The sequence below is a fragment of the Amblyomma mixtum genome, chromosome 5 (assembly GCF_055824585.1).
Source record: "Amblyomma mixtum isolate Tamu chromosome 5, ASM5582458v1, whole genome shotgun sequence".
NCBI classification, from domain to species: domain Eukaryota; kingdom Metazoa; phylum Arthropoda; class Arachnida; order Ixodida; family Ixodidae; genus Amblyomma; species Amblyomma mixtum.
In genome coordinates this window covers 176,020,796-176,033,450 of record NC_143016.1, presented here as the reverse complement: position 1 = coordinate 176,033,450, position 12,655 = coordinate 176,020,796, and the positions used below count along the sequence as shown (strand labels likewise).

Below are 12,655 nucleotides of genomic sequence, written 5' to 3'. Positions count from 1 at the left end.
CTGAGCCTTTCACTTTTGCATCATCGTTGCCAGTTCACCCAAAGAACGCCAGCGCGGGCTACTGCTCGAGTGCCGCGTTTCTACCAACGCATGCAGCGCACATCCCTCTGTCACTACCGCCACCTAGCCCAAAGTGCGCATGATGTGTCCACTGACCCAGGGAGCCAGTTATGCGCGTTTCCTTTCCTTTCGTGACTGTCTCGGAGGCTGCCCGTCCATCTGTGGGCTTTGCGGGGTAGGGGGCTAATATTGCTTTCAGCGCACGCAAGGAAATTGATGAAAACAACGACGTGCAATCGACAAGGCGAAAGCATGGCACTCTAACATAAGGCGTGATCGGTTGCGGCGATGGCATAGCGGCCTCCTGCAGTGTCCAGCAAAGCTGATCTGTTCGCGCCTACGCGGCTTCAAAACCCACTTGCGGCAATATTTATTTTATTTTTGCGGGCACCTGAGAGTTTTTAGACAAATGTCGCCTTTTTCAGGACTGCTAGTGCTTTCGCACTGAAAGAAGTTGCGAGCTTACATATGCAACCAGACGAATATAACTAAATTCCCACCTTCAGTGTGATGTTGTAAAAGGCCCGGGGAGGAAGGAAACGGTGGGGAAAGCGTTGCAGATTTTTATTTCGAAATCACTGTATTTCCGCATTACTGGAGATCGCTTCATTGAAACATTAAACCGCATAGGGAGCGCGTCGCTGGCCAATGTGCCCTTGACCCGGACGCTGTCATAACACGCTGCGCGCTTACGTTATTTAGATTCAGGACAATACTCGATAGCGCTGCTTAAATTGAATTGAAACCCGCTGAGCAAGTAAACCATACAAACAATGTTGAGAAGTGGCCATAGACACCGTGGCCAGAGGAAACTGTAGATACTATCAAAGCAGGTCCGGGCGCCAAAATGCAGGAAGTGGGCTAACAAGATTATGCGTGCGGCCAACGAGCCGACGGCGAAACATTCCATAAATGCTTTCAAAGGAAGAAACGCTGCAGGCGTAAACAAAAACAGACTTCGCAGAGGAGGTACGAAGAATTCTCGCGCGTCCTTGAATTCGCCGCACACCGCGATGTGAATACAAAGTAACGAAAAGTGCGGACAGCCTGTTCTTTCGGTTTTCTATGTGCTTATCACCGTCAACAATCGATGTGCGGAAGGAGCCCGCGGCATCTCCGGCATGCGGTTCTCCGCTAGACGGAGGCGTAACATGTGAGCGCGAGCGACCATAATGCTCGCGCGTGTACAGCCGACAGGACAGCCCGCCTGTCCGGCTTGGCAACGACGGCTGCCGGAACGGACCTGAACGCTCTTTACACGGCCACCTGCCCTGGCAGAGCGGCTAAAGGGCAAATGCAGACCGCCATTCCCGACGCGTTCGGCAGGCATTGACGCGCGCCACCCCCCGTCAACAACGGGACCGGCAACACACGTTACCGGGCTAGCAATTAGAGGGTACGGAGGGCTTCCCGGCGAGGAAAAAGGCTGCGCTGTCGGAACGGAGGGACAAGAATAGGCGAGGCCTTCCAACAATGTCAAGGTCTATCGAGGAGAGGAAACGCTGCGGCGAGCGTCAATTAACGGTGTCCCCCCGTGTGTCGGCGAGACCAAGGACGGCCGCGCCCAGCGTGGCGCGAGCGGTGGGCACGCGGACCCCACGCTTTTTTTTTTTTTTCTCGAGTGCCATCTTCGAGCGCTGAAGAGGGAGGGATGAGCCGTTCATGGCGCTAGCGGGCGTCCCACGGCGTCCGGTGCCAAGGAAGATACCGTTGAGGACAAATTAGCTCCCGCCCATAGACAGTGCGCGCCGCTTGTATTGCGCCGCGTGATCGAAGGCGTTCGTTCGCCGCGCTTTCATCGCGGACATTCATGGAAGAGAAATGAGCGGAGGCTTCCGCGTAGTTCGGGGGCGGCCGGCTCTCGCTTCCTTGACGAGAACGTCATCGCTGACACGCTTAGAGAGAAATTCGAAGATAGCACATACGGCGTAGCTGTTTATCCCTTCAGCACGTCGTCTCGCCGTTCTGATTCGGTTTTGAAAGGCTGCTGTTTGTGCTTCTGCCAGTGTAGTGTTTCTATCCACAATATGTCTCTCTGAGGCAGTTTCGACTAGCATAAAGATTTTTGAATGAAAGGACTGCGTCCGCTTTTCACGACAAGGCAGAGACCGGGTAAATAAATGAAAGAAATGAAAGCAGGGTTCAACGCGCAATTATCAGTTTGCCACCCAGCAGTAGGGAAGGGGTGTACTGGAAGTGAAACAGAAGAGAGAGTTTACTTCTTTTTAACGCTAACGATCCAAATTACCCGCCTGCGCTGCGCCATGACATGCCAGCTGGAACGGGTTGAGAGAGAGAGAGCTCTTTATTGAAAAGCAGAGATTTTAGCAGGAGTGAATATTCGCTGACATGCTACTCTGCATAGGGGAGGGAAGAGGGGAATAATGATGGAAGAAGGGAGGTAGAAAAGAGTGCTGTCAGTGAAAAAACCTTTCATGCATGTTGCACTAACAAATGAAGCACTAACAAGGGAAGCAACGGAAGCACATTGCACTAAACATGGAACAGCTAACAATTGTAGGTTCCCGGGCCAACTTTACCGAAGACGTGATCGCAATTACCCCTGAGCAGGTGGCCGTTTTTATTCCTCTCATGCACGGGGCACCGAGTTTAGACTTTTGCTCCCGCGAAAGCTTCTTAAGACTAGCTTTTCGTCATCTGCCTTTTTCACCTCCAAACTCAAAAGAAGAAAATGTAAAATTATGAACTGACACAAATGTACATATCTGCGGCGGCAGAGCCTTGTGCTATACAGTCAGCACTTTGAATCATAAGGTCAGTGCGAGTCGCACAACAGTGGGCGACATATCCACGCGATCGGGTAGCCCCGTTGAAGTGCCTCGACACACGTTAAGAGCTCGCAAGCGTTGAATGCTGTCATAGAGTATGACACACTCCATACGGCTGCTAGTGCTACCAAAGCGCAGCGTAGTGCAGTATGATATCAGCGAAACACTGCTATTGTAGAAGAGCGAGAGTTCCATTCGCCCTCGGATAACTTCTAAACGTTCGGCCAAGGGCGGACATTCCTATGTGTCCGCTCATGCTTGTTAGTCGGAAACGTTAGAACCGTTCCTACACGCATCCCCTCAGCTCAACACTGCATAAAATAAATAATGTTGTTCCCTTGGCGTTCTCATTACGGGAAAGTTATTGCCGCGTACCCTCACTTGCCAAAAGAAAACAACGCAAAACATTCACGCGCAATACGTAGAGTGCCTGCAGAGCAGTGTAATTTCATGTTGCTCAGAAACATCTCTAAATTATGCCTCGAACCGCCCAGCTCACCTCATTTCATCAATTCATTACTCCGTCATTTAATTACGACACAAACTTGCACACTTGGATCCCAAGACTCAAAATTCCAAAAAATGCCCCAGCTGCAGGAGTACGGCCCTTTCATAAGCAGTGCTATCTTCACTCTCACAATTCTTTGGCGCGGTTTGGCAGCTACAGTATTCCCCGATTATTCTTTAACTGCACACCTATCCAAGCCTCGAACGCATTTATTACCCTCATCGGAGACTAAAGCAACTTGCTAAACTCTGCCTTACTTCAACGCCGTCCACTGATTTAGAAACAGTGTGTTAAGGCCCACCTTAGAGAACCAACTTTCTTTATGCTTTTCCAGCTAACGCGTCCTCCTAGGCATCTCCGCGCTTATTGACTGCCTTTATAGGAATTGCTCTCTTTTATTCTCTTATTTACCGACTCACTATTTTTCTGTAATACACCTAGCGGCGCTTTTCGAGGGAAATAAATGGGTCTCTAGAATCAGTGCCCGCACGAATAACCTGCACTAACAAGCGCTTAGGCACACGACCGAAGAAACCACTTGCATAACTGAATGATTCGCAAGCTACACTGCGCGGCTAATCCGTGCAGCAGACCTCTGTGCACACTAAATCCCATCGTGTAGTTCCGATGCGTAACGGTGTGTTCCTTTCACCACTCGTCAACTACGACAGGAAGGCTTTAAAGGCAGCTTCCCGCAACGCTTCGAGATGCGCCGCATTGCTGCACGTTCAGTCACGCATGGGAAGAGTTGAACTGGTGCTTCCCCAAGATTAAGGTGCGGTGATTATCGCCACACTGATTAGGCAAACGACCTGCCACAATTGAAAAAATTGCTTAGGCTGTGGAAAGCGTGACTGTCGGCACTGGAGGCCTTATTAAGCATTCATTTTTTTTTCCTGAATGACGATCGCAGTGTCTCCAAATACGGTAGCTTAACCACCCTTTGCATATAATTGAATGCGTACAGGTTCGTTATTCTTTTCCTATGTTCTTCTTCTTCGTTTTTATGCGTACCTATTTTGGAGTTCATCTCCACGTGCTATGTATTCTTAACGTGCATGTTTCCAATCTCATGATTTCCCTTTTATTATCTTCTGTTTTCAATGAGGATCTAGTAAACCTTCATGCACCGCCTCTCCTCCCCTCTCTCGGGCTCTCAAGCACTCAACTTGTTTGTTCGCTGTGATTTCTGTCTTAACCATGCTATTCGTGCGATTTGTGTTCGCGACTACAATGCGGTAGACATCTAGCACTTTCGTTCGTTCACCTGCATTTTGCAACCAGTACGAAGGGAACGGAGTGGATTCCAAGAGAAGGCAAGCCGGAGGCCGGAGAAAGTTAGGTGGGCGAATGAGATTAAGAGGTTTGCGGGGATACGTGGCCGCAACTGGCAAAGTAAGTACAGGGTTGATTGGAGAGAAATGGGAGAGGCCTTTGCCCTGCAGTGGGCGTAGTCAGGCTGATGATAACGATACCCTTGCTCATTGCTTCAGACGTGCTGACCTAAGCGGTGGACTGTTTTGAGCGCACGATTTCTGCGCAGAATTAAATTTTATTCATCGCCCAAGAATTTAGCACTCTTGAGAAGTTATTCATTATTGAATCTAGATTTTCTTTTCAAGTACAAAGATAATAACACAAATGCCGTCAGTTGCCGATCACCGCACGTATTTTCGTGAAGTTTTACGAACTTCAGGAAATATAATATAAAGGAATAATGCGCCGCTTCATGCAGGCAAAGTCTGGATAAAAGAGCCAAATTTATAAACAATAAAGTGAAGAAAATAAAAAAGTTACAAGCAGCTTGTCGTCTCATTCCTACAGATCCGAAGTTTTTTAACAAAATGAGATTTCAATAAAACGGAGAGTTGAGCTAGTTGGTACATGTTTCTTGGAAAAAAACAGCGCTAAACGAAAGGACAACGAAAAGGAGTACAACAGGACCGGCGCTGACTATCAACTGAAGGCTTTATTAGGAACAACACGCAATATATACTCCAATGACAACCAAGAACGCATGGCAACACCAAAAGCTACAATGATACATCAATCACCTGGACAAAAAAAAACAGTGACTCGTGCGTGAGCATCCTTTCTGTAACAGTTCATGACTGTGAACTGAAGTATCATGATCCAGGTGATTGATGTATCATTGTAGCTTTTGGTGTTGCCATGCGTTCTTGGTTGTCATTGGAGTATATATTGCGTGTTGTTCCTAATAAAGCCTTCAGTTGATAGTCAGCGCCAGTCCTTTTGTACTCTTTTTCGTTGTCCTTTCGTTTAGCGCTGTTTTTTTTTCCAAGAAACGAAATGAGACTGTAGCATTCTGCGAAAATCGCCAATTCCTGATAAAATTGCCGTTTTAGTTTACACTTAAGCGGAAAGCGGGGTAGTTAAGAAGAAGTTCGCACATTTCTCTGCGCAATAAATTTGATATTCCAACTTTATCCCTTCAAGTGCTTAAACGGACGCAGTTTTATATTTTCAGCATCAGCTTGTAAGGGACCAACAGTGCTAAAGAAGTGAAATTTTAATCTAAGGATTTTTTTTTTTCAAAATGAGCCAAATGGCGAAACCAAAACTATCTCAGTTTTTTTTTCTGTCATTACGAAGTGGGCCGAGAGACAATATGGCCGCTACCAGCACCAGGCCGAAATGAGCAGATTTCGGTACAACGCGTCATTCCAAACAATATGCGTCGAATAAACAAAACAGCCGAATACAAAGCCAGTTTGTTTCAGTATGAACCAAATGGGTCTTCACGTGTGTCAACAAACCGCCCGCTGCGCTGACCGTATCACGTGCGAATACTAGGTTCTTATCGAGCTATTCTAGATTTTTCGTTAGTGTTTTGCGACGGAGGTCAGTAGTTACGAAGAAATAGCTTAGCGAAAGCGTTAAAAGGCCCAAGAAACAAGCTTTAAACGCCGAAGAAAACGTACTCCTAAAGCAGAGGTTCTCAGACTGGGTTCTGCGGAACAAGCATTTATGTTCCTCGGGGTGCAGGTTGGATTCTCCGAGCCACCAGACGTTGCTTAAGTATACAGCCAGTTATTATTAACTCTATCTGGGTATTTCAATAGGGTGAGGGGAGCTGTGTGTTGGCGTGAATTTTAGGCACGGAGCTACGCAAGCCAAGCCCGATACGGTTCCTCAGCCCCTTTTAAAAGCTGGTGAGATTTTCCGAGGCAACGCTATTGAAGACCATTAGACTGCAGATTAGTGGCGCTGCCCAAATGCATTCTTACGAAGGGCGCGCTTACCTTATTTACTCGCATATAGGTCGACCTTTTTTTTTTCAGAAATGTTGCCCTTAATTAGTTATCGACCTATATTCGTGACCAAAGAACCTCGACCAATATTCGTGACGCAGGTCTTCATCATCATCATGCGGGTGCACGCAGTGAATTGCTATGTGTACCCGCATTGCTCTTTCGCTCATTTCTGTGGTCTTATCGTGGTAGACAGCTTAGAAAGCAGTATATTTTGGCGTTCTGGGCAGCAGCGGTAATAGTAAAGCACGGGAGGTTTTGAAGGTGTACCGCATAAGAAAAAGAGGAAAAAGTTGTGTTAGCGATACATCTGTGAACCTTTTTAAAGCTAAGATTTCATATCTTGAACGGTTCTATTGATTGCATATCAGTTTTCTTTCTGCGCATGCCTAGGTTTCTGTATATTTGCTCGCTTTTCAGAGATTGAAGTCAGATAAAGCGTGTGCCTGTCCTACGTCGTATGTGCATGCTTTTCAAAAGATATGGGTCGACTTATATTCAAATACTTTTTTTCATTTCTCGGGGAGCCCAATGTATAGGCGTCGACCTCCGAGTAAATGCGGTATTTTAAGGCAGAATACTTCCAGGCAGTCCACAAATATACAAGTATGCAAAATAATAACACTGAACCTGCAAGCTCTTATAACAAGACGAGAATGAAGGCTAGCACCTTGTTCGTTGTGCCCGAAATCACTGAACGGGTTATAAGATAAAAAAACAAGCGAAACAACAATTATACATTACAGCCGTTTTTGTGGGCGAAATCTGTACAGAGACGTAGAAATGAAGACACAGAACGTGCAAATGGGTCCTTGTACCCACAATAATACCATGAAGAGTCTCCACCTCACTCAGCTTTCTCCTGTGAAGATATACAGACTAATCATTCAAAGTTTAGATGGCCTCCTCCCGAAGAATGTTGCGGGCAACAAGAAAAAGGTGTCATCCGATGTAACATTTTTTGAATACAATGATCATGGAAAGTGGCAACGAGACTGGGAAGCTTAGTGACTACCGCGCATGCTGCGAGAACAGGAGGTCCGCTGTGCAAATGTAGCCCCAGCTAACGTGGAGTCAGCAGGATGAGCAGCAAGCAACAGGAGTTATTTGTTCCTCACATCCGCATTCTTTGCAATGCTTATTGCAAAAATCATGACAGCAAAAGGCTATACTCAAGTTTTTCTTTCTTCAAAGGTAAGTTGAAATGTGTTTTTTTTTTTTTTAGATTTCCAGGTTATTCAAGAATTCGAACCTATGAAGCATCCAGGTAAAGCATTCAAAGTATCTTTGCTCTGGAATTTAAAATGGTGACATCAACGTCGATGTCGCGACGTCCAATGCCGCCAAACAATGCTTCGTGAGTGTCCCCTTCGATGGCGTTGGTTTTCTTCCATGAAACAGCCGTTGTTTCGCTGGCAACAGCGCCATCGTATGTGACGTCATTATAGGGGCCTCTGCCCATCGCTGTGCACTGCAGAGAAGCCTCAACGCCGACGCCGATTTATTCGGCCCCTCTTTTAAATACTAGAGCAAAACGATTTCGCAGTCTTTACCCGCATGTTTCACACACATGGCCCTGTTAAATACCGGAGCTGCAGACTACATGGGAGGAATGGGAGACCCTACTGCGCTCGACGGACCCGTCCAAAAACCACCTAGCCAAGCAACATACCCTGCTCTAATTCTTGCCCAAGTTGCCGTTTAAGTTACTCTAAGTTGCTCTTTAAGTAGGAGGCTGGTCTCACCTGAAACAAAATATTCTGAAAAAAAAAAAACAATCTATCTATGCTGCATTATATCTGTAAGAGTCAAATGCAAAATTTGGATATAAATGCTAAAAAAAACACCCTTGCAATGTTTGCAGTCGTATTTTGTGGTAGCTCATTTGACATGTGCAAATATTCTGTCGGAAGATGCCCTCAGAATCTTCAAGCGATGGACACGTAAAAATTTCTTTATTATTTTTTCTAGATATCTGCTTTATGCATTTGCCTCACTATGAAAAAAAAAAATATCGCCCCATACATTGAAATTGCGCGATTTTAGGGCACCTCTCTTGTCGTCAAAAAGTCTAGCAGCCTGAATGAAATCACGCCTTGCATGAACCGGCATAAATTGAAAATTTGTGTTCAAACGCAAAGTAAGCTGATTAGCGATTACCCAAGGAGAGCTCAGCATACGCCGCTGTGTGTTTCACGGAAGATAACAATGCCAAAGCTTCTTCTTTTAGTGGGTCAAGAACTCTTGAAAATAAATTCAGAGAGTAAATGCGCTATAAAATATATTCTTTACTATTCCCAGCGCTGAAAACTCCTCTCGTATCTACGTTCGCCCAAAGTCCTGTGACGCGGGAAACTTCTCGACAAAATAAAGAAAAAACAGCACTTTTTCAAGCACTGAAAACTGCAGAAAAAATTTGGTTACGGCTTTGCGGGCGTTATTAAAATCTCAAGCCAGTACGAAGATTAGTGGGCCGCTAGAAATAAGCACCCAGCGCACAGATGGAACTTCCCATGCTTTGTTCTCAAAGCAAATTCATGAGCGAATCCAAAATGACCCGGCAGTAAACGCAAGCATGAATTTTTTATAAAATAATTGCTTTAAATTGATAAAAATTTAACTATTTTGCAATTGGTACCCTTAATTCAGAGAAGCCAAAAGAGAATACTCACTTAGTATGACTGCCCCGACAAGAAGGCTTATTGTGACGCTGACGAACGTTGATAACCTCTGGAAAAGAACAAAATACATACATGTAAATGTCTGAATGTCGAAATATGATACGACAAAACAAAAGACATAGAGAAAATGTAGCGTAGACACTACACTGTAACGGCAGTTATTCAACAAATGCGTCCTATCCGACATTTGTAACTGGCTAACGCTACGCTGCGCGCCCGTTCTGGCGACAAGGAATAATTAAGGTCAAAGGGAGAACCTAAATGCTGCGCGCTGTGCAAATCAGTACATGCTTCATGCGTGGTTTCTCCCTATTCGGGATAATCTGACGGGAAAAATTTGGCCCAAAGTGAATTTTTAATGTTTTTCAGGTAACGTTTATAACCAAAGTAGTCTGCATTTTTACAGATTAGCGTTGTTCTCAAGCTTCAGCAGAGAGAAACGGTCTGGAGCAGGGAATTTCGGGTATACCTCAGGGAATATTTGATTACGGCACGGAACACCCCCGATTTAGACAACACTACGGACGAGTCAAGAAAACAGACTCGCACACACGAAGCACTTCGTGCGCGCTTTGGGGCGAGTTGGTTGCAAATGGTCCTTGTCTTAGCACTGCTAAGAGAGAAGACTTGTTACATGACACCAGGAGTGATGACTGTGTTCTTTACGCAGCATATATCGACAAGGAGCGTTCACACAGCAGGCACTTAGGAATGGTGGTTCCGAAAGATTGTGTAGCAGGATATGAAACAAGTATGTTCGCTAGGTACAACAAGAGAGGTCTAATTGAACCCTGAGAAGGTCCGCTTACTGTGTGCAGTTTCTTACAATGAAGCTCTTTTTCTATGTAGATACTGGGTTATTTAGCTTTAATTGCCCCTATACAGCAGTGTAATAGAGGCAGCGAGGTTGAGTTCGTATAATCTAGTGTATTGCACTCCTAGAAACAGATGCTGACCGAAAGAGATACTGAGGACGAGTTATTCGCTAGCAACTGCCATTCGCCAATTCAGGCTCATAGCGCGCGACGGTAATGCGGTGACTGAGCAGATTGAGGCGTCACGAAACGAAGCCACTCGATTTGCAGCCACTCGACTTGCGGCCGCGTTGTTTCGAGTGCTGCTCTGCGCCCTGGAGTATAGAAAGCCTTTTTTTTTCTCTGCTGGATACCATTCGGGCGGAAATATTCAGAACGATTCGCAAGATACACCTTCTGTTTCGGTGTCGGCGCCGCTATGCTTTAGGGGTAATGTTGCCCTCAGTAATGTTGCCCGTTTTGCCAAGAACGGGACCTAAAATCACTGCATACTTAACGAGGCCCTGTAAAGCCACTAAAAGAAGAGGACCGCGAGGTTATATGACAGCTACAATGCGACGACTAAGTGCGGGGCTCGTGGTTGTGAATAATTTAGTTGTATGCTTCAGGTGAGCGCCCTTATTCGGGAAACAGATTCGTAGGGTGCCTCTTGTTTGCACTGAACTAAGCCGCTACTGCCAGCGCCAAAAGATCAGAAAGGACCGCCTATGGATCTTGCACGTCAGAACAGTTTGTGATTGGCTCCCGCCAGCCGCTTTGGCAGTCGCTATAGTCCAGTCTATGAGAACAACAGCAATAGGGCAGTAGTGGCCAATCGTACAGTTACCTTCAATAAGAAAGGGAGAAACCAGTCTGTACAAAAAGACGAATGTTTTGGTTATTATGCTATTCAGTTTGGAAAAGACTTCTGGATATTAGGTGCCACGATAGCAACTAATTAGAGGACAGAAAAACTGTGCTCGTCACGCATAAAGGAGGAAAAAGCGCCGCTGAAAAAGAAAAAAAAAACGACCAAGCGGTCAGCCCTCCAGAGACAAGGTTTAGGGGGTAGTTAGGGGGTATTACATAAGGGGGTATTACATAGGGGTTTCGCAAAGCTCCGCCCTTGGTTCGCTATTATTTTTAATTTTATTAATTATATCACTGCACAAGCTAACTGTGATAGCAAGCTTTATCGAGAAGAAGACTGCATCATGCACGGAGAAGTAAAAGCTATGACAATACAATTGAAAAAGTCTATATCCATATCCGTAACGCGGAAAGAATTCTCATGCTTCTCTTGCAGATTCACGGCACTCCACTCAGTTAAGTTCATCAGCATTATCCCGGTGTCACACTAACTGCTGACTTCCGATGGGATGCAAACACTGCTAATATATCAGCACCAACATTGCGAAAACTTTTTTTTTTCGCAGAGAAGGTGGCTCAGGTTCGCACCACCAACAGCTAAGCTCTTATAAAATATAAAACGTTCAATAGGTACACTAGAATACGCTCACAGTGTCTAGTTTCCACAAGCAGGAACTAACAGTGAGAAACTGGAAAAGATACAAAGAAAGACACTGCGATTCATTTATAACAAGTATGAGCACACTAACTTCCCAAGTGACCTGGCAGTTGCACCAGGACTGCGACCCTCTCAACTAGACCTAAGAATGCGCGATTAAAATTTCTGTACCGACTGTTACATAACAATTATAATATCAGTGTGTACACGTATATTCTCGACCGACACGGCACAAACATGGGAAAATAACAGTGATGCATTTAAGAATTCATTTTTTTTTCTCTCTACCCGAAAATGGAATCAACTAGACGCCTCGATTACCATGCACAGAGTTCTGCAAAGATTGAGGCCATAACCTGAGCTGAATAATGTTCTCAGTCAAATACGTAGGCGTTGTGAATGTGACCTTTTCCTTCATCTTTTAACGATGAACTTGCATTTGCGCCACCCTCACTTCGCCTTATGATTTCCAATGAACAGGTGAACACAAAAGTCAGATTTCTTTGTATTGTTAATATTGTTGCTCACCTTATGCAGTTTCGCGTGGATTTTGTCTCTTTGAATTGAGCACATGTTTCCACTCTTCGCCGCGTACTGATCGTTTCTTCTTTTAAAACCTGCTCTAATTTGGTGTTCGTTTTTGCCCACGCAAAGTTTGTTTTGTGCCCGTTGTTACCATGCAACTTTTAATTCACTGTACATTTTGTGTTCACCGAGCTGCTAGGGAATCATAACGGTACCTACCGTATTGAAAAGAAACAAAAAAGAAATATATCGCGTCACTATTATCTGAATGCTCAAGATTTCCTCAGTTTCGTCTTGGAGAGACCTGTACACTGTGTAATGCTCAAACAACTACTTGCAAAGTCCGGCACCTGATCTGATCTACGCACTGCTGCACTGTCTTCCACTTCAGTGGCAACGAAATGCGGGGCTCGGTGCAGACGCGCATACAAGACGCTCTTTCGTGGTGCAACTGGTTAACACTGGCACCGTTCGTTCCCTAGCTGAGAAATGTACTAT

General features: G+C 45.4%; 1 protein-coding gene across 1 annotated transcript in view; it reads right to left on the bottom strand.

Moving 5' to 3' along the window:
* Positions 1–12,655, bottom strand: part of LOC149344787 (dual oxidase maturation factor 1-like) — a 243,493-nt gene that overhangs the window by 42,804 nt on the left and 188,034 nt on the right. Inside the window, exon 2 of the mRNA XM_089546390.1 lies at positions 9,302–9,359. Within this exon, the coding sequence (XP_089402516.1) occupies positions 9,302–9,359 (58 nt within the window). The remainder of the gene's footprint in view (positions 1–9,301; positions 9,360–12,655) is intronic.